Source organism: Aythya marila (genome assembly GCF_965140915.1).
Source record: "Aythya marila genome assembly, chromosome: Z".
NCBI classification, from domain to species: domain Eukaryota; kingdom Metazoa; phylum Chordata; class Aves; order Anseriformes; family Anatidae; genus Aythya; species Aythya marila.
This window is the reverse complement of record NC_139080.1, coordinates 76,185,030-76,207,428: the sequence shown is the minus strand read 5'-3', so window position 1 is coordinate 76,207,428 and position 22,399 is coordinate 76,185,030. Positions and strand designations below refer to the sequence as shown.

General features: G+C 38.9%; 1 protein-coding gene across 1 annotated transcript in view; it reads left to right on the top strand.

Moving 5' to 3' along the window:
• The window catches only part of GRIN3A (glutamate ionotropic receptor NMDA type subunit 3A), a gene marked incomplete at its 5' end in the record, with an annotated part of 70,998 nt that overhangs the window by 21,813 nt on the left and 26,786 nt on the right, over nucleotides 1-22,399 (top strand). The window contains 2 exons of the mRNA XM_082782795.1: nucleotides 8,160-8,764; nucleotides 14,641-15,688. Of these exons, the coding sequence (XP_082638921.1) occupies nucleotides 8,160-8,764; nucleotides 14,641-15,688 (1,653 nt within the window). The remainder of the gene's footprint in view (nucleotides 1-8,159; nucleotides 8,765-14,640; nucleotides 15,689-22,399) is intronic.

Sequence of the window (22,399 nt, the reverse complement as noted above, 5' to 3'; positions counted from 1 at the left end):
TCTTGTGCGTAGCATAAACGCCAGATGAGAAATCCTGCTCATGGGCATGACGGTCTAGGTGAGGTCAGCTGTAAGAAAATGTCTTACTAGAAAATGGCATTGTAAAGGAAGCCTGAGGCAGAGCTAGCAAAGATCTTATTGTGCCTGATGGTACGTGCGCACTTTGGTGCAACAACCTGATTCTGTAACGGTGTTGAGCTTCTAGAATATAATGCCGCACAGTAACAAATTGTCTGTTTTGGCTAATACATGCATTTAATATCACCTGGCATCTTTTATACAATTGTTTACAAGGGCTTTGCAGACACCAACTACAAATCACACCTTCCCACAAAAAGGAGGATTCCTCATGTAACTGTTGATATAAGAAAAGAACAAATAATTATTTACAAATGTCATGAATTAATGGCTGGGTTAAGAGCAGGTAGTAATAACTTGGATTCCCTACAAACAGTGTATTATTTAAAAGCAAGAAAATACCTCATCTCCCCCTTTTATATCTCCCATTTGCAGTACAATAGCAGAGCCAGAGCCACTCACAGACAAGGTCCTGGCCAACTCTTTCTCCCATACAAAGCAAACCACAGAGTTTCTCCAGAGAATGTATTGGCATTTTAATGATGGAGAAAAGCCTGTTATGGAGAATTAATGCAACTCCCCCAATCTATTTGTGTTAGAAATCATCTGTCTTCTAACTGTAAAGAGACATTTTAGGGAAGGAAAAACTATTTTGGGTCTTAGCACCTGCATGAAATATTCTTTGTTGAACTTCATGGGTTTTTCAAATTTTTCTTTTTTTTTTTTTTTTCCCCTGGAGCAAAGAACACCTTGAAGTTTTTGAAGTAATATTACTTATGATAATTTATATAGTGGCTATGAAGATAAATGATGGGCCTTACTTTCCAAGAACAGATGAATGTTCATATTTTATACTGCCTGTTTGACCTTGTAGAGGTATATATTAGGATTAGATTGGAGTATTTGTGTGTAGCCATTAGAGATGCTAAGCAACCCAAAGTCATGACTGTCTGGTCTAAGTAGAGAAATCATTCTAAGGATGAACTAAGTCAAGCCTTAAATTAATCTAACTGTTGTGGGTTAGTGTGTTGTTTCTTGTTAAATCAACAGTCGTTGCCTTGTTAGGATTTGCTGATAAGCGTTGCCTGGACAGATGCTAGGATTTTTTTGCTGCAAGAATCAGAACAACGTTCGTTAGTTTAAGCAGGCTTTTCTCTCTCAGAAACTCTGAAACTGTTTGCAAAAAATAGCCTCTAATTTTGGGATCTACCGTGTTTCAAATGATGCTATGTATGATGAGGTGTATATGTGAAGGCAGAATATATGCAAAACACGAAAAAAAGAGGAATTAGTAAAGTAATCCTCCTCTTCTTGGGCCAACACAGGAGAAATTCATTTGCTTGATAGAGGCTTGTTCTTAAACTGATGAATAGTCCTAATCATCTGTGTATAGGATTTTCTTCCCTAGAGAACCAAAAGATGGGACTGTGCTGCTGTTTAAATAGCAGAAGACACTGGTATTTTTAATCATACTGATGCTGTTTAAGTAGATGTTTAAGTGTTTTTCTGGATGAAGGCCTAGAAGCTGAATCTAATGGTTAGTGATGTCTGTGACAAGCCTTTTGGGGCTTAGCTGGGACTGGAAGAAAGCCTGGAAGCAGCATTACACCAGAGCCCAGCCCCCTGTACTCTTCCCAGAGGAGCAGTGGATGTGTGCCTGCCCTGTGCACCACTCCTGGCTCTGCAGGAGCTGCTCTGGAGGGGAAGGAAATAACTGCCCTGAGGCTGAGCTCTGGTGGGAGACCTTCCTTCCACCTCTGGAAAACTCTGCAGCTGAACAGAAGAACAGATTTTGAGGAAAAAGTCTGGATGTTGCACCCGTGATTGTAAGAACCTGCAGATGTGACTGACTTCTGGACCATAGTCTCCACCTCGGGCAGAACAGGTTTCTTACTGCCCTGACTTCGCAGCACAGCAGTGAACATGCTGGAGCACACCTTTCCTCTCTCCCCAGTGCTACAAATCCAGATGCACAGAGGATGAACACACAACCAGGGCCATCCCAACAAGAAATCAAGACTTGTTTGTGTGCAAAGGGCTGTGGTCTCCCATTAGTCCTTGGAGTGCTCTTGACCCTTCAGCACAAGCACAGCATTTGACACCAAGGACACACTGAGCTCTTTAGGCTAATGACTGAGGCAGGGGAATTAATTTTCTTTGCGTGGAAGATATGGAGAGCTTTTAGCTTCCCTTCTCAATGGTTGTGGAGTGATTCCATCAGTCACACTGGTGAAGGTAGAGGAAGTGTTCCCACCCTCCTGACTCCCCACCACTCTTCCAAGTGGACCATGCAGAAGAGTGGTGCAGTGGGCAGCTCAGTGGCTGGTTGGGCAGGTTGGCAGGACCTCAGCATCTAGAGTCCTTCCTGCACCTTGCCAACACAAAATCCTCTGTGAAACATTGCAGTTTCAGCAGAAAGGTGGATATCAAAGGAAAAACGTATATATATTGCATAGCATCTTTCATTATGGCATGAAAGGAAAAGTAATAGGTCATCACTTAGCCCCTAGGGAACTGGGTTTTAAGCCTAAACTTTATAACTTCAACTGTGGAATAAAGGTCTCCCTGGGTTTTGAGGCTGCAGTATCAGTTTGCTCACTGCTGCCATTTAGCTCTGTTTGTAAAGCTGCGAGTCCCCACTGTTGCACTGAAAGCCCAAAAGGTTTTTTCTTCCTTTCACAGAGCTCTCTCTGACGTAATTATATATCCTCTTGTCTCTTTTTTGTTTCTTATCATAAGTAAATATTTTAGTACTGTCTTTGCCCCTGAGAATCAGTGGGGAATCATATTTTCAGTGTATTATTTACTTTTATACAGTTGGCAAAAAATGTTCGCATACACGCTTTTAGCTTTGCTAATGAATCTATCATAATGTCAAATAAAATGTTACTGTGACCATGCCTAATTAGCATTACAGTTTTGGTTGAAGAGATAAATGATCAGATTCTTCAGGGTACAGCCTAGCTCCAGGCATTGGTTGTGTTCACAAGATTTGCAATGGCTCAGAACAGTTCTGTAGACCACTGAAACAGAGCCTTGGAAAATAATGCACTAATGAAATGCAAATCATGTTTCAGTTATTAAATGAACCTACTATCTCAGGTATCTCAGGCAATGAAACTAAAAACTGTTCTGGTTGTGATACAGAAAGCAAATAAGTAGCTACTGTCTCTTTGATGTAGGAAAGTGAAACACATCAGACCATGTAAAGCTTTATATTCTATGAGTAGCTTGGTCCAAAGCCCACTGAAAGTCAGTAGAAAGGCGGTTGGTATCTGATCCAAAGGTGATTAGTCAGAAATTAAGTATTCTAGGCCTGTTCCTTACCCAGTAAAAACAGAAGTCAAGTTCATCATGGCTGGTTTATAAAATAGAAACTAATGATGTGCAGCAAGAAATTAAGTCTTCATAAACATAGAAAATGTTTTTGCTAGTGAGGTTATGCAAATGCAAATACATTATTAAAAATAAATCACAATTAACATTATTCAAATGAGTTTTAATTCTCTGTGTAATTTAGAGAAAAACTGATGCAAGCCATAACCTTTAATGACAGCTTAAAGTCAACTTTAAGCAAAGCAATTGATTTTCTATACAAAATTTCATTGACAGTTTGACTGAAGTAGTCAAACTTTAATAATTTCCAAAGTCAAGTAATAAAGGTGTCTGCCTAAGAACTTTGATAATGATGGATGGGCATAGTTCAATACATTGATATTATCTCATAAATCTTCTATTTCAGGAGAAGTACAAAGTTATACACATCTAAACTATCATTTAAGTTGTCAAAACACTTTGCAATGAAACCATGTGGTTTCCAGGATTGGTACTGAATCACTGAATAAACAATTTTTGGAAGGTCTTCATTAAAAAGTTTATTTTTTATAATAGTTTATTTTTTTAGAACAATTAATTAACAAAAGTACATAAAAGAATTAAGAACACTACCATATCAAAAATCTGTATCCTTACATCCTGATTTTGTGTAATTTTTTTTCAGGCCTCATATGTTCAATTGTATCCTACAAATGAAAAATAAACCTTTCAAAATAATATTAAAAGGGTGTTAATTCCATACATCTCTGTATAAACCAGTAAAATCAACCAGCAGCCTTCAAGAAGTGGCCAGAGAGGTTCTCGTCTGAGCTGTGAACTAGCATCGCTGACTGAGTTTCCCTGTGCTGAATCCTGATACAAAACAGACATCAACTGCTGTTACGACAAAATTGCCTCTTCCTTCCCAAAGTCTACAGGGGTATTTGAATGGTGGGCTGATGATTGGCTGAAGGTTAAGCAGAAGATAGATATCTACTAGATGAATATTATGCATATCATTGTATCAGAAGAGTTCTGACAACGAATTTGCAGTCAGTTCCCTTCAAACCATCTGGTCCCAGTACATTTAATGAAGAAAAGATAGCTAGTGTGTTTGGTAGGGCTAAAAGTTGACAAAGAATGTTAACAAGGAATTTAGCAATTAATAAATCATTGTGATGAGTGCTTATGTAGATGTACCTATTGCCTTTAGAAAATGCCAACTGAAACATGGATGGTTTAACATCAAGAACTAGTTTTTAAAGCACGTTCGGCCTAAAACAGGTTAATCTAAAAACAGGTTAATCTCTATTCAATGAAGAAGCAGTGTCTCAATACAAAAACAGTCTATTGGACTACCTTGGCACACCTAACTGTTGTGCATATAAGAAAGGGACCAGCATGAAAGCTCTTCAGGACTAAATCTGTAGCTGCCTTACTAAGTAGTGAGTCCTTCTCATACCTGAGACTACCCACAGGTCTGATGGAAACTGTCATCATCTGCACAGCTGAGTAAAATTAAATCCAGTTTTCCAGCCCCAGAGGAGACTCCCATTCTCTGGGCTATGTGTGCTTGGTACTGTGTTTGCTGTAGGTGCAGTGTGATACCCACTGACCCTAAGGTGTAATTTGTACCTTTTGTATGTCTTTCAAAGTGTTTTAATACAAGAAGAACTGCGCTATGGACAAGGAGAAGTCTTACACAGTGTGAAACCTAGTGCATAAGCACTGGGCTTACTGTGGTGCAGATAGGCATTCAAAGATCTGAACATGCTGGGTAAGATGGAGCACCATTTCTCATGCAGTCTTACCCATACTGCCAACTGCGAGTGATCCCCAAAATGCGTTGCAACCCACAGTGACAGTGCGCGGCATCAGAGCTAATTGTCATGGCCCAAAACAAGACCAGGAACAAAGTAGGGCAAATGCTCATGTTTGTTTCGTAGGCTGGCTTTATTCAGCAGTATGGACACAGACACTCTTGCTAAATTCTGTCAATCATCAGTACAGGGCTGTTTTTCTGCATCCGTTAGATGTTTTCCTTTTATACCTGCATCTGTATTATAATAGCTATAAACTATGCTTGGGATGATAGGATTCTGAATACACCAGAGAAATTTGATCTTACTAGTACAGGTATAGTCAGGTTGTGTGCTGTCTGTGTTCTGTTAAAATGTTCTACTTACATAGCATAACTCCTTTCTTAACTAACAAATTAACCATGCCAATAGACTTGCACAGTTTTCTTGGTTGAAATCAGATAATTTTGTAAAAAATATTCATACTTTTACTTGATGTTGGGCAGAGAGGACACAAGGAAAACTCCTTCTATTCTCTTCTATTTCAAGTGAGAGACAAACTAGAGTTAATTTGCTATATGATCTCATAACCTTAGCAAAAAAAATCTTAATTGAGTTTTCAGAGACTAATTTATTCAAATCAGCTTCCCAAATCCAGATACTATGCACAAAGCTTTTTTTCTTCTTTTTCTTTTTTTTTTTTTCCTGAATTAATCATGTGTTTTAATTAATAAGCAATGTTTTGCAGGATAGAACTCAAAGAGTCTGCACAGTTTAGCTTCTTGTGTATTCAGTAACTTGTCCTTTATCAAAGAATCAATCCTCTTGCATCTTATTGGCAGTACATGATGTGCATTGATAGTGGACAGTAATCTATTTAATTAGCTTATTCATGTGTCTGTGTAAAAACAGGCCACAGATACCAAAACCAAGACATAACAAAAGAGCTGAGTGCATCTTCAATTACAGTATTCTCTCTATCAAGCTCTGAATTTAAATTATCTGCTCTGGAAAACACATGATATATTCACATAGCTACAAATTAACACAGTGAAAGCTTGTTGCTTATAAATGCTGTTGAGCTCTTCAGTTTGTTGTTTTCTTGTCTGTTTGTTTTTCTCATTCACCTCTTGCATCTATATCGGAGAGCCAGGATTTTATTTCAGTAAATTTTGAGTTATTCCTAATGACATTTCTAAGATCCAACCAAACTGGAGTCTGTAATGATAAAATTCTGTCAAAATCAAAATGACAGCGTTTTATACTAGCTTTGAACAGAGTAAAGGTCTGATCCCACTTATACATAATACATGTTAACTTCTTAAAATGTAAGAGAATGAAGAACAGACCTGAAGTGTGTTTAATAACTTCAGAATGGATAGAAAGATGATAAAATGCAGGAACCAGTGTAGGGTAGCATATGATTTTAGGGAACATGAATACTGACAAATGTTTAAACACAGCACAGATCAACACCACAACAAAGATTTTACAAGCAAGTCAAATACTGAAGCTGATTTCATAACTCACTTTTTTGTTTGTTTCTTGAACAGTCTCATGGCTGGAATCAAATGCCAAAGTAAGTTGGAATAACTTTTTAGTAAAGCTACACTATGGACTGTCAAGTTCTCAGCTGAAACCAAGCAATGTAACACATATATGCTAGCTGAAGGCCTGATGGAAGCATTTTGGTAAAGGAGAAAATCATTTCATGCCAGAAATTGTTTGGGTCCCTTCACTTATTCTTGCTTATTAAATCTTCAGGTAAAATTTAACTTTATTTTGGGGGTCTGGAAAGGAGAGGAGTAAGAGTAAGGGGAAAAGTGTTCATGGATGAAATAATAAGAAAGGAGGAAATACTGAAGAGAGCAGATGAATGAACCTCATGTCCTTTTGCTTTTCTCTTTTCCTGGAAGAAATACATCTAAAAGCAATGATGTTGGGAAAAGTAAGTGGCTAAGTACTGTGGTATTATCAACAATACAGAAAAAAATGGTATGGAAGGTTTATTTATCTAATATTTTCCAGCTCAGAAATCATGGAGCCTGAATGTCTTAGCCTCTTGTGCATTCAATAACGTGTCCTTTACCGAAGAATCAATCTTCTCATGTTTTATTGGTAGTACATGATGTGCATTGATTGTAGGCTATGATCTGTTTAATTAGCTTACTCACATGTCTGTGTTGAAAAAGTCCCCAAATAACAAAAATAAGAAAGAGATAAGTGAAAGAACAGAGTTTTTCTTTATTTTTACTTAACTCCATCTGTCTTTAAGTTAACTCCATCCCAGCCAGACCCAGTGCAACTTTTTAACAAAGCACTTGGCAACATCCATTAAATTAAAATATTAACACCATGTCTGAATGCAAACAATAAGGGCATACCTTCTCATATGTACAGTCAGGAGACTATGGAATTCATCAACTGAGAATGTCAAGAAATCCAAAAGTACAAATGGATTTAAAGAAATGCAAATTATTGATTGGAAGAAATACAAAATCTGGGTTGGATATTAGGAGAAATGTATTTACTGAAAGGATTGCGTGGCATTGGAATGGTCTGTCCTGGGAAACGGTTGAATCACCTTCCCTGGAGGTCTTCAAGAAACATGTAGACTTAGAGCTTATTAGCATGGTTTAGTGATGAACTTTAGTACTAACCTAAAGGTTGGACTAGATGGTCTTAGAGGTCTTTTCCAACCTGAATGATTCTATGAAATTACGGGAAACTTACTCTTTGGTGGTTATTGAAGTTGACTCAAACTTCAGGAAGCCAAGGAATCCATGAAGTCCATTTAAGCTTGGGCTGGTCTAAGTTTCCGTGTTTCTGACACCATTACCTTGATCAACAGGTGATTACTTTGAACAACATGAATGAATATGTGATCTTCATATAAAAGTAAAGCAAACACATTAACTTTGGTTCCAGCATATTTTTAATCAGTATCTTTCATATTTTTGACTACAGAATCCCCTTCACCTGCAAATGAGTTTAGAAAACTCATTGAGTTCTGATGCTGATGTCACTTTCTCAATCCTTGCAATGAACAACTGGTACAATTTCAGCTTGATGGTATGCCAGGAGGAGTGGAACATCACAGATTTTCTCTTCCTCACACAACAGAGCTCCAAGTTCCACCTGGGATCCATTATAAACATCACAGCAAATCTCACTTCAGCCAGTGACCTTCTGAACTACCTACAGTTTTATCTGGAGAGCATCAAAGAAACAACGTCTACTATGGTGATGTTTGGATGCGACATGGAAAAAACAAGGAGAATTTTTGAAATAACTACCCAGTTTGGTGTGATGCCTCCAGAACTTCACTGGATTATTGGGGATTCACAGAATGTAGAAGAACTGAGGACAGAAGGTTTGCCACTTGGTCTCATTGCTCATGGCAAGACAACACAATCAGTCTTTGAGCATTACGTCCAGGATGCAATGGAGCTGGTAGCAAGAGCTGTAGCAGCAGCCACCATGATTCAGCCTGAACTAGCTCTTATTCCAAGTACAATGAATTGCATGGACACAGATGAAAAAAATATCACTTCAGGGCAGTACTTATCAAAGTAAGTTTTTTTTTCTTTTCTTTTCTTTTCCTTTTTATAGCTAGCATTTGTGGTATAAAATAAAATCTTAATTTTCTCTCCTCTTCCCACCATTCTCCATGTCTTGGCCATAATGCTACCCTCCCTAATATGTGCATTTGTTTCAGTTTTTCTTCCTACTTAATTACTGCTGGAGAAATAAACTTAAACTTAGCCACAGAGGAGATGAAGCTAGTTGTGGATGAATACCCTGTTCCATGGCAGTAGAGATAGCATAGTAATTGTAGGATAGGTTACAGACTAAACTCCAAAAGTATCTTGTAATTATGCCTATGTGAGGGAAAAGTCAGGACTATTGTCAAATTCCCTCAGGTTTTGAGATACCTGAGAGAATACAAAACACAGTAAGAATATTTGGGCTACCAAAGTAATCACAGAATATAAAAGCATATGTTTGCTTTCAGGCACTTGGTAGTATGCTTCCATGGGAAAGAAACAAAACAAAACAAAACAAACCACAACAACAACAACAAAACACCCTTGACTGTATCATAGGCCACTGATGCAGACCAAACCCTCTGTTGCTTGGTACAGGCGGCTTCTTATTCAGCTTGTAAAACTAGTCCTGTAGACTACTGCGCATCAGTGCACTGAAGTTATTTCCAAATCCACCTGGGGATTCATGTCTACAAATATTTTGGATTTGAACGTAAGGAAAAATACATGGTTCCTTTTAAAAACAAACAGAACAGTCGTTGCTAAGTATGTGAATTCATCACCTGTTTTACATCCAGTGACTGTTGCATATTTTTCCACCATTACACCTGGTTTTCAGTCTACAGATTTTAATAGATGGGGTTAGGATAAGAATTCTTGAAGCTTTTGTTATTTTTGCAACTTTTTTTTTTGAAATGCTATCTGAGATGTGTCTGCACGATGAAGTGTTAACAGCACTGCTCAAAACACAACCACTTGAGATGTTAACAGTTCCTTAGTCAGCCCTCATCCATAACATAAGGGACAAAAAAATGATTCTGAATAGTGAAATAAGTCTTGAGAGTAATATTGCACTGCTTTGTAATATATCCACCAACTTGTGATACTAATTCTGCATCATCATTCTGTCTGTTTTAACTAGATCATACCTAATTTCCTGAAAACTAAAACCCACAAACTGGCTTCTTGAAATACCAAATGTTTGAGGTAGTAGTGCTAGTAGGACAGACATTTTGAGTATTAAGGAAGAGACAAAGAGAAAGAAAAGCAAGATCACAGCTCTGTTATGTATTCCTGCATGGTATTTCTACATCATTGTTTATTCAAAAAACTGTTACCTATCACATGGACATTGACTACTGTAACTCTTGTGTTATTTTGGGAGACAAAATGCAATTTCACATCTATGAAATTTCAAGTCCCTTCATCTCAGTAAAGATATTGTGGAAAAGAAAAAAGGGTCAGAAGGTAGGAAGAAATCTGTCCTTACAAGGAATGACTGAATAGGCTGGGAAAAGAGACAGCTTATGGGGTTAGTGATAGAGGTCTACAAAATCACTAATGGAGTGGAGGTACTAGACAGTGATAAATGGTTCATTGTCTTTTTGCCTAAAAGAAGCAAGGGCAGTATGTGAAGATGAAGTCAGAAAGGTTCAAAACAAATCAAAAGCAGCAATTTGTACCACAGTACAGTGGTACAGTACAGTACAGCCAGTACACCTGTAAGATTTCTGGCAAAACTTCAACAAATACTAGTATCTTAAGTGGGTTCAAGTGTAAGACTGAATAAAATGCCTGGAGGAGAGAACAGAGGAAGGGACACCACACAGACAACTTGCAGCAGGTTCTGGAACTCAAAATGGTTGGAAAGTGTTAGATCATTATAAGAAAATGTCATATGCTTGGCCTGCTTTTCCCTAAGCATCTGCTTGTGGACCCTATTAAAGACAAAATAACAGGTTAGATAAATCCCTGTCCTGAAGCACTGCAGCTGTTTTTGTAGCGTGTAAGTGAGGCAGATTCCTGATGGCCAGAACTGATGTATTTGAGGTAGCAGCATACCTATTAATTCACCCGTGTAACAGTGATTTCTGAGTCATGATGCACTGATGAGCATCTCAACAGAGACCAACCCTCTCAATTTCACAGTTGCTTTTAGGCGATCAGAGCCCCTCAAAAGTTAAAATTTTTATCTGGTGCATAACTGAGTATTTATTTACGTGTGCATTTACGTGTGCATTTCTCTTCCTGAGCTGATCCACGTACTTCAATACATAGCCTTGGGGCTGTGGTGGTTGGGATGGAGAGGTACAGGTCTTCACCACCATGGCTGCCGCGTGCAGAGAAGCATCAGGCCCACAGGCTGGCCCGCCTGGCACCTGGGCTTTTGTGGCCAATGCTGTGCTTGTACTCTGGCATTGGAGACATTTAAATGCCACCTGAGAGCAGAATAATGATGGTGAATGAGGACAAGATCTTCTCCATGGCAAAACATGTTTTTATTGATATAGGTATTGATATGGAGATACACACAGTTAAAGACTGTGCTGCTGTAAATCTCCATCCTTAATTTCTCTCATGACAAGGTTGATTCCTTCATCCATTCCTGTCTGCTCATGGGAGCATCCTTTTTGGCAGAATAAGATACTAAAATTTCAAAGCCTCATCTTGTCTTTATAGCTTGAACTAGACTTACATCTTTAATTTGCCTTCTTGGGTAATTTCACCAGCCTGCTATTTGCCTGCCTGTTCTGACTCTTACTTTCTGGTAAATTTTCTAAGAAAGATATAGAATGGCCAAGCCATCAAGCTTGAGAGAAAATGAAATTGTTAAATTAAGTCATTCTTAAAAGTACTACAAAGATGTCTCTTCTGGATTGTGGTAGTACTATTGAAGTTGTAATGAGCAATTCTTACAGCAAAGCACATTAAAAACAGGAATAAAGGTGAAAAGAGCAGCTGGCACACTTCAGACTGCTTGGTCAAACTGAGGAGATGCTAGTAAAGCTTTGAGACAGCAATCAGCCTGCCAGTGTGATCATCAACTCACAGATAATGACACATCAAGGAAATTAATCAATTGAGGATCTGTCCCTTTACCTTTTGAAACCTGTACACATAGTCTTTCCTTAAAAATCTGTCCATAGCCCTACTGAAAAGGACCAGTTCTGGAATTTCCAATGTGTCTGTGTAATACTCAACACTTGCAACTCCACAAATTTTCATACTAGATACTGCTGCCCTAAATAATGTAGTCACATCCTCTTACCTATTTTGTAAGTTACTGAGTTTTTCCATGAAGCCCCTGGCATGAGTTTCAGTAGTACTGCATACAGCATATGAAAATGATTAGCAGCCATAGCCACTCGCATATATAACAACGTGTTGTTAAAATGTATCTCCCACATGGTTCCCCTCATTTATTTTGATTAATGTCCTGTCACTACCAAAAATATGTAACATGCAAATGAGTTGCAAAAGTAAGCCACTACCTCGATAAAGTAGCAAAGTCATACATTTAAATGCTACTAAATCTCTCAGGTAAATGCTTCTAACACAATTCAACTACAGGACAGGTACCGAGTGCTTGGTTTACTCTCATGGGCACGCTTATTTCTACACTGAAAGTCAGAGAACACAGTGCATAAATTTCACTGTTCTCATCCTACCTGTAGAAAATAAATCTAAGGCATTATTCCATAGCTTCATCTACTCCCAAAACACCAGGTCTGCAGCTTTCTAATATCCAGGTTATGCTGCTGCAATGAAAATGTGGGCCCAAATCCATCAGAACTTTGCTAATTTATTCCCCTTGGGAATTTGTCTCCCTCAATTTTGGCATTTTGTGAATTGCTAGCACTATTTTCAACACTATTTCTTTCATAATTTTATGCACAGGCACATCTACACATTCAGTTATTGTCATAGTGATGACCTCAGCATATAAACCCAGTAAGGCTTGTTAGGAGGAAATAGCTCATTTTTTTTTTACAAAGAATGAGAAGGAGAGAGAAAACAGAAAAGTTAATGGCTACGTAAACCCTTCTTTAGTGCTTGGGATTGCCTTCTTCTGTAGATGGTGTCTTGATAATGTTTTACATGCATGAGCATGCACAAACACAGTTAAATACAAAACGCAGGCTGGGAGGAAAGCACCAGTCAAACAATGGCAGAGACCACTGGTTAATGAAGTTGCAGTGTCATTTAGCTAACACTAGACTAAATGGTAAAGATTTTTAAAATGTGATTCATATTTATGTATCAGTCCTGTATACAAACACCTACATGCATTTTTAGGCATAATTCTCAGACTCAAGTAACACATGTACAGTAGCTTTTGACCGTGTTGGCTGTGTAATCTTTCTCCAAACTCAACACACTCAAAATAGGCTGCATAAGAAGAGTTTCAGAGCCATCTCTAAAAGGTTCTCACACAACTAACACTCAAAACTATATCGTTCAGTTTCTTAAATTTACTCTTTGCTGAGGGCAAAAAAATTATATGATCTGAACTCATATACAGTTTTGACTGCTGAAAATCCATCAAAATTCACCAGAAGTCATCAAAACAAAGGCTGCAGTCCAGTCAGAAGCATGCATGCACAAACAGTAGCTACGTATTTATCCTTTTTGAATCAATTTCAGGTTAGTTTTTTTCCCCCTCTAGCTATTGATAAACAATTAACACCACTTAAAGGTTATGTCTTGTCTATTGAGACTGGAATGACAACTTTAGCCTTTATACTTCTTTCAATACTCGCTTTCATCCAATTCCCAGAGCTAATGTGACGTGTTATATTCTACTATGACAGCTAAATAGTCTGTCTTCTGAATGCTTCTTACTGAAAAAATATTTGCTTCACTTACCTTACACCATATTAGCAGCAATTTAACTCAGTTGTTTCTAATGGAATCACTCTACTAAGACTTGTATAGTCTAAGTAGTGCCCCTCTACAGCCCCTATGAAATGCACAGAGGCTTTCTCATTAAAGGAGAGCAGTTCAGCTGGTCATGTTCCCATTCAGTTCCCTGCTCTTTTATCCATGTCATGTTAGCATCTTGTATAATGAGTTAGCAGAAGCTGCATTCTACATAAAGTGGTGACAACTACTAGCAAACATTGCGAGCCCAATATAAATGAAATAGTTAAGTTTACTCTGAATATCTGGGGTAGCAAAAGTCCAAGAACCTTAATGCAAAATGCACAGTGCAAAACTGGGACACTTAATGAGAGCAGGTAGGTCAAAATCTCACCTGTAAGAACATTGCTTTTGAAGATATTTTATTGTTTTAAAGAATTAAATCTGCCTGTTCTAGGGCCATCTTCTTTCACTGAATCCCTTTCCCCATTCTGAAGCGGCTTGCCAATACCAAATCTGCATTTTAAAATCCAGATTGGTTCACTTCAGAGTGCTTGAAATCCGTTGACAGCGCTTCAGTAGCCTCTATTACATAAACTAGATCTTACTGAAATTATAAGATTTTTCTTGGAAGGACATTTCATCATTTCTATTCTTCCATTTTCTTACATATTTTTGTCTAAGAAACTGACACTGATCTGGAGAGTTCAGCAGAGAATTAACCCATGTTTCATTTTCTTATGGAGGAAAGATAACTGAAAAAAAAAAAGTAAATTGTCACTCATTTTTTTCTAATAGGTAAATAGAATATCGTTTCTGAAGAGTTTCCATTTACAGTACATAAAATATGCAGGAGATAGAGTATTCCCGGTTACTTTAATCATAAATTAAGTGGCTTATTCATTGTGCTATAGGAAAGCTATGAATTATCTAGGTGTTCAACTGGATTTCCTTATCTAGTCCTTTAAACATAAATTCATGGTGTCTGCATATGGCTTGACATGTCTGCTTCTGATTTCTCTGCTTTCTCCCCGCAACAGGTTTTTAGCCAACACAACATTTGATGGCCTCAGTGGCCACATTAAGGTGAAAGGCTCCTCCGTTGTTAGCTCAGAAAACAACTTCTTCATCTGGAATCTGCAGCATGACCCTGTTGGGAATCCAATGTGGACTCGTCTGGGGAGCTGGCAAGAAGGAAAGATAGTCATGGACTATGGGATATGGCCAGAACAAACCCAGAGACATAAAAATCACATGCAACACCCCACCCGCTTGCACCTCAGAGTGGTAACTCTCATTGAGCATCCATTTGTCTTTACAAGAGATGTAGATGATGAAGGTCTTTGCCCAGCAGGGCAGCTGTGCTTAGATCCTTTGACCAATGACTCAGCTGTGCTGGATAACCTGTTTGAAACCCTTCAAGGAGGAAATGACACCGTTCCCATTGAGCTGAAGAAGTGCTGCTATGGCTACTGCATTGACCTGCTGGAGAAACTGGCTGAGGATATGAACTTTGATTTTGATTTATATATTGTTGGTGATGGAAAGTATGGAGCCTGGAAGAACGGCCACTGGACAGGACTGGTGGGAGACCTTCTTTCTGGGACAGCTCATATGGCAGTGACATCCTTTAGCATTAACACTGCCCGCAGCCAAGTGATTGATTTCACCAGCCCTTTCTTTTCAACCAGCTTGGGTATATTGGTTAGGACCAAAGACACTGCGGCTCCAATTGGAGCCTTTATGTGGCCACTTCACTGGACTATGTGGCTGGGGATATTTGTCGCATTGCACATCACAGCTATATTCCTCACCTTATATGAATGGAAAAGTCCTTTTGGGATGACCCCCAAGGGAAGGAACAGGAACAAAGTCTTCTCTTTCTCATCTGCTCTCAATGTCTGCTATGCGATCTTGTTTGGAAGAACAGCTGCCATCAAACCTCCCAAGTGCTGGACTGGAAGATTTTTAATGAATCTATGGGCTATATTCTGTCTGTTTTGTTTGTCCACATACACAGCCAACCTAGCTGCTGTCATGGTAGGAGAGAAAATCTATGAAGAGCTTTCTGGAATACATGACCCAAAGGTAAAGCATGTCTATTGTTATTAACTCAGCCTTTTCTTCTTCCTAGTTGAAACTCACTGCTGCACAGTTTATGGTTTCTAATAAAATCAGAAAGCAACCTGTCTGCAAAAGAGCAGTTACACTACAGTTAATGATCATCTCATGTCATTTCAGTAGAAACATCCACTGAGAGATCTTTAAATATCCACAGAAGTGTAGGGGTTTATTTCAAAGATCTGTGGTAAGGAAGGTGGTCAAGGATTTTGTTTTTACTCACTGCAGAGATGATAAGTGGCTTCTATATGCAGATTCAGGGTTAGATTTCAGTTCCAAAGTCTCTTTGGCTGCAGTTTTGATCAGTTGGCTGATTTGGTGATTTATTCAACCATGCACACAGCATGGATACAAAACCACTGGTGTTCTAGGTAGGGTTTTGTTAGTATTTCAGAGGTCCTAACAGTACTTACAAGGGCATTACTGGCAAAATTCCCCATGAATGCTAAATGAAATGGAGAAGAACAGAAATTGTTTGAAAAATTCTACCTTCTGCATCAAAACAGTGGGATTCACTTCATGAGTAGTCAAACATTTGATTTGCAATGTCATACTGGGAAATGTACACTGGAGGGAATGGATTATATAGTAGACAACTTGTTTGCAAATAGCTCAGAAAAACATAGTGGGAAGGCAAGGAAAAATGCAAAATCAGGATTGTTCACACCTGCTCTCTCCCTCAATCCCAAGAGGGGGGGTGTGAAGCAAATTTTGGATGGAATTTAAGTCTCAGCCAAATTCCCCAGTCCAACAATTTTAAAAGACTATTCTGATTTTATTTGCCACAAAGTAATGATCATGAATAAAAGAGAGCAGAAGGGTTTATGCAAAGAGTTCAAGGCTGCAGGTGACACAAGAGCAGGCATCTTCTTCAATTGTGTCTAGGGAGCAGGATGACAACAGCAAATTTTCCTTTTTTGTTTGGTGCTTTCTCCAGCAAAAGCATGATTCATGGTATTGTTAACAATTTTATACTCATGACTTAACTGCTGGTACATAGCTATGAAACTGCCTCCCACTGGTCTCAGGTAGTTGAACTAAATACAACATTGTACCACTAGAATAAGTCACCTCAAGAATGCAAGAACTGATCATTTATTTTACTTTCATAAATTTTGAAATTAAAGGGTATATATGTCTCTCTTCTATGTTAGTGGTATTTTGCATTCAGACTGATGACCATTCAGTTTTGATTTTGTGAGTACGAATTCTGACTCACTTTTTCCAACATAATCTAGATCCTTTCTTTCAGTAATATTTTAAACAAAACAAAGTTTTCTGTGGTTGGCCTTCTGATCTATGACTTAAACCAAGTTTCTATTAATAATCCCCCTTTCTCCTCCCAGAAAAATGTTGCATATTCTACATCCGTAAGTTCACTAAGCCTCAAAACTGCTGAAATCATGTATATGTTTTATTCAGAGCATTCTGAGTGAGTAAATGAGAGCCTTTCAGTCATTGTTGTATAAGCCATAACATGGACTTGAAAATTAAGTTAGTCCTGCTCTTTGCATGAGCATTACCTTCATCAAATCAAATCACATCAGATTACATCCTATTTTTCTGCATCATTATTGTGACCACACATAGAGTTCCTAAGAGAGATATTGGGAAATTTCTGCAATTTTAAGAAGATGAAATTATTTTAAAGCTGCATGGTAAAACTTCTCCATCGGGTTACAAAATTGGGCACAGAGTATTGAAGCATACTGGGAACTGAAAACATGGGTCCTAGGCCTGAATAAAAACAACATTGACTGATGGTTTGGGGTTAATCAGCTCAGTGATCCCAGTAAATCAGTGGCATTATCAGCCTTCTCAAGACAGCCATTTCTCTGCTTCATGAAACAAAGCTCAGCGTCTGAACAGTTACCAATGTAGGAATAAAACAAGTAGATTTTATGGGACAAGATCACCTGATGTGACATGAACTGCAAAATAGTTCCAGGTATTTCATTCACGCATTTGCTTCTGAAGTCTTAGTGTGTAAGAGCAGTTATAATAGTAAATGCACTGTTTTAACCTCTTCTCACACAAAGCCTGGGCTGTACCTTTGCAAAGTGCTCTCTGATGTGTAAAGCTTAGGCTTAGGAGATGTTTGCAGCACAGCAGTTTTAGAAGTACACCCATGAGTTTAGTTAGTTCTAGTTCCTTAAAATAATTTGTATGTGATTTGAATATTTTTCTCTTTTTCAGATCTGCTTGCCTCTTTTTTTTTTTTTTTTTTGAAAAAGATGGCAACAAGATGCAAAAATAATCTTTTTAATATCAATGTGCTTTTAAACATTCTCCTACTGCTCTCTATATAGGTATGCCTTTGTACTGTGCTTTTGAAAAGTATTTAAAAAACAAAGCCCAAAATAGATGAGCAACCTTCTTGAGTTGATGTAAAACATACAATTTCTTTAAGCTGGCAGCCACAAACAAAAAATCCCATCTGAGACTGAAAGCAGTCAGAAGAGAAGGCAAGTTGGGAAAAACTGAAAGTCTCTGTCAAGATGAGAAACCTGATATCTAAAGTCAATATTTCCAGGAGTATATATATTCTTTCTTTTCTGCTTAAAGATAAACAACATCTGCCTTTCTAGAAAAACACAGATTACAGCAGTGATGTTTAATTGGACCGAGCAGTACAGTGTTTAGCAAGTGCTCGGTATAGCTGTACAAAGGAGACATGGTCCTTCTGTGCTGCTGGAGCCTCAAAGTTACAACCTCTTCATTAGAAATAACAGAAAATGAAGTCAACAGAGATCTTACAGATCTCTCAACCAGACCTGCAAATCTTACACAATTTAGACCATCATCTCTTCCCAGTGCAAACCAGCAGACGTATTTTGGGGAAGAAACGTTCACTTGAATACATTTTCAGGCTGCTGTTTGAGCAGAAGAAGACAGCTGCAGGGCTGAATGTGCTGTTTATCCGGGTGAAAGTTGCTGCAGTGCCTTGATCCCCCACCTGAAGCAGCAGACCACCTTCAACACCATGTGGCAAATAAATTTAAAAGCTTGCTTGCATATAGAAGATAGAGAAAAGCATTTTATTTGGATCATTTTATACTGCTTTCATCCCTTCTCTCATCTGAATCCCAGGTGCTTATTTCAATTGTTCTTCTAATGTCACATTGTTGGATGAACAAAAAAATATATGGCATTCCTCTTCTTCAGACTGCTTGGCAGACTGTGTATCTGTTGCATAAACTCAACTTCTGTACAAGCTCTGTTTTTCAGCCTACAAGCACGCAAACCAGCAGGCTGCCTTTGAGCTGGTCTGGTCATTTGTCCTGCCTACCTGTCACGGCCTGGAAGGCAACTGGCATGATTCCTGACATCTCCCCCATCTGCTTACCACCTTGTTTATTTCATAGCTCCTTAGGCCCCTGACGTTGTGATCAGTCTCAGCTGAAGAAGCCACCCACTGCCCAACGTTTTAATCCTTCGCTGGTGCCAGTGCACATTTCCACAGCGGCAAGACCGGGTTGCAGAAGGTAACACATTAAAACTGACTGCTGCTGGAGCAGCACCGAGGTATGCAGAGGGGGACAGATGAGTCTGGCTGCTGTCTGTTCCCTTGCTGACAGGCATTCGTTTCTCTGTGACTGCATTACAGACCAACAGCAGCACGCTGAGTACGCAGCCGGCAGGCACGGGTGGAGCAGAGAAGGGGAACAATGATAAGCAAGGGGCTCTGGGTAGAAAAAAAAGAATTTGCTGCCAGGCTGCTTCATAATCATGTATTCTTATGGCTGTTGTGTCGTTTATTCAGTCTTGTGACAAGCCCAGATATTTTACATCTTAGTTTCTGGAATGGTTTCCATAAAGGAATACCATCTGCGTGTGCGTGATCTGGGTCTCGGTGCCACGGGCAGGGAAAAGAGATTTTCTGTAAGTACATAGGCAGTCCCAGCGCCTTTCTTTGCCCAGCAACTCTTTAGAATAAGGCCTGGATCCAGTATGACTCCTCACTGTCAAATCCCCAAATGAAGTTCTGGTGTACAGGCTCTCCCCAGGGAGCAGGGGTTGTCAGTAGCAAGTTTTGAAGCAGGGACTTTGCTTGCAGGCTTCTAATGCAATATTCTACGTTAGAAATGCACAGTAAAAGTCAGGAGCATATTGAGTTGTCCAGATAACTTGAGGCAGAATGACTGTGGAAGCCCAGAGGACCGAAGACTCATTTCAAACATGCCAACAAGAAAGCATACAGCAGCAGAAGCTGAAGGGCTGGACAGACTTTCCAGGAGGTGATCCATCACCTGGCCTCTCTTTCTGCTAATAAAGGTGTCATGCCTTCCACCACGTAACAAGCTTTTTAGGCGTTACCCTACCATTGTCACAGATGTATCAGCTGTAAGCTCTTCTTTGCCAAACTGAGTATTCGCTTAGCATCTAGCATCTATGTCTGTTAATTTAGCATGGCTATATGTTGATCTGTCTGGATAATTTTGTCTTCCAAACACTATTACAATGGCAAAGTTACTCTCCACATTGTAATTTGATATTAAATATCATGCCTATAGAGACTCATTTAGCAAAAAGTGCTGTGCTTGCCTGTGAATCCCCCCATCAGTTAATTTTCTTGTGTTATCTCACCTAACTTCACATGTCCACAGTGGAGACATTGCAGGTGATTTACTTAGTCTAGTATGCTTTCACGATTAGTTGGGAGAGGCAGGCACATCTGGCTGAGTCCTCTGTTGAAGACGCTTTGGGATGAGATCACTCAGACCCTGAAACTGTCTGCTTCTCTCCTTCATGCACAATGACAATGGAGCATATCTCGCAAATGATATAGAGTCCCCAAAGAATACACTGGACACCCACAATCACTCTGACAAGCCCCATCTGGCATGTCCTTCCAGACACCTTGGCGTGCTTTGGAATTAATCCTCAGAAATATCTGATGCTCTCTCCCAGCAATCTTCAATCCACTGCCGTGCCACCAGAACACCTGCTTTTATGAGCTGTCCATCTGTTTATTACAAGACTAAGCACTTTGAATAATCCAAACAAGATTACTGAGATATTGTTATTCAGGAATTCAATGTTTACAATCACCTAGCTTTTCATTTCTAAATTTAAAATGTAAAATGCGAGGGTGCAAAGTCTCACATCTTGATTTATGAAAATCTAAGTTAATTTAGAAGCTTTATGGTTATGATTGTATCAGCTGAAAACTCATTGTTACATGTAGTGTTAAAACAATCCAGAAATACCAACTGGTGAGTAACTGCAGATGAGATTTAGCAATATCAAACCACAGAAAAGGAAAGCTTCAGCCACTTTATAGGCCTTTTTCACAGTTAGAGGCATGAGCCAAACAATATTGCATTTAATGAGATTTTCCTCTGAGTCCAACAAGCTTTAGAGCGAGGTCATAACTGTTATGCGTTTATTGATAAATTTTCTTCCTGAAAAAAAGAAGTCTTGTAAGAATTACACCAACGCAAATGCACTTAAATTCTGCTGTGGTCTTTCACTGCATCAGCCTAAGAGGAATCATTATCAAGAGTGCTACTTATACTGCTATGTATTAAATATATAATGAAACAGCAACTATTTAAATATGCATTAAATGCATTAAATTGTATGACAAAAAACAATCAACAACCTCAGAGGAGTTAACAGAAATCTTATTGCTCCCATGGGGTTTTTTATCTGTCCAGGACTGCATGATTCATTTATTTTCAGAGTTACAAGAAGTTGGCTGCAATGTCTAGAGAGCATAAATTTCTGTGCGGGAAGTTACTGGACACGGGAAGGTCATGACTGACAGCATCACAGCCTGCTAATTAGTGTGTGGTGCCTTTCTGAGTATTAATAAGTCAGTGAAGGATTTGAACTCAGGAGGACTTTTTATGTCATGGAGACCAGACAAAATGAAAAAAATATCAAATGAAAGAGAAATTAAGTATGAAACTGAAGAGTCGGAATGAAGAACAGGCATTGCAGACTAATCTCATATGTGCATGAAGGGCATGCCTGCAATGTATGGAGGTCAAATCTCGGCTTCTTTATCTCCCTTGTGCAGTTTATGGTGGTGAAGACTTAACTTGTTTAGCTTCCCTATCACCTTGTTAAAGATTTCTCCTAAAGTTATGGCTTTGAAGATTCAGAATGTGGATGGTTTGGATTTTTTTCCGTGTTGATATCCAACATATCAGACAGCCCCATTCTCCAAATCGAGTCTCCTTTCTCTTCAAAACCTATTTTTTGTGCCTTTTTACCAACAATCATCCTTGTGGTATCTTTGTCTATTATCCCCTGCTGCTCCAGGTCTTCCTCTACATAGAGTGATTTGTTCTGTCACCCACTGTCTTGAGTACTCCTTACCTCACCTTGCTGTTTGATCCAAAGCAGATAGGCAACAGGGTGGAAGAGAGGAAGTCCTGCTGTCTTCATTTCTCTTGAAGAACATCATGAAGGTTGATCTTTCAGCACCAGAAGAATGTCTTCTAGGATTTTCCCAGCCATCTTCACATCAGTTTCTTACTCTCAAGCTGCAATGTACCTGTATGTCATGTCAATGAAAGCGAGCCCATCACTGGAAAAAGCAGCTGCATTGTAGATGAGGCTGAGACCCCTGCAAGAAATAAAGCAAGCAGATGAAGATGAGGAGAAGGTGCTGCTGAAGTAATTGGCAAAGAACAGAGGACAGAGAAGACACATAAGGTTGATCTTATC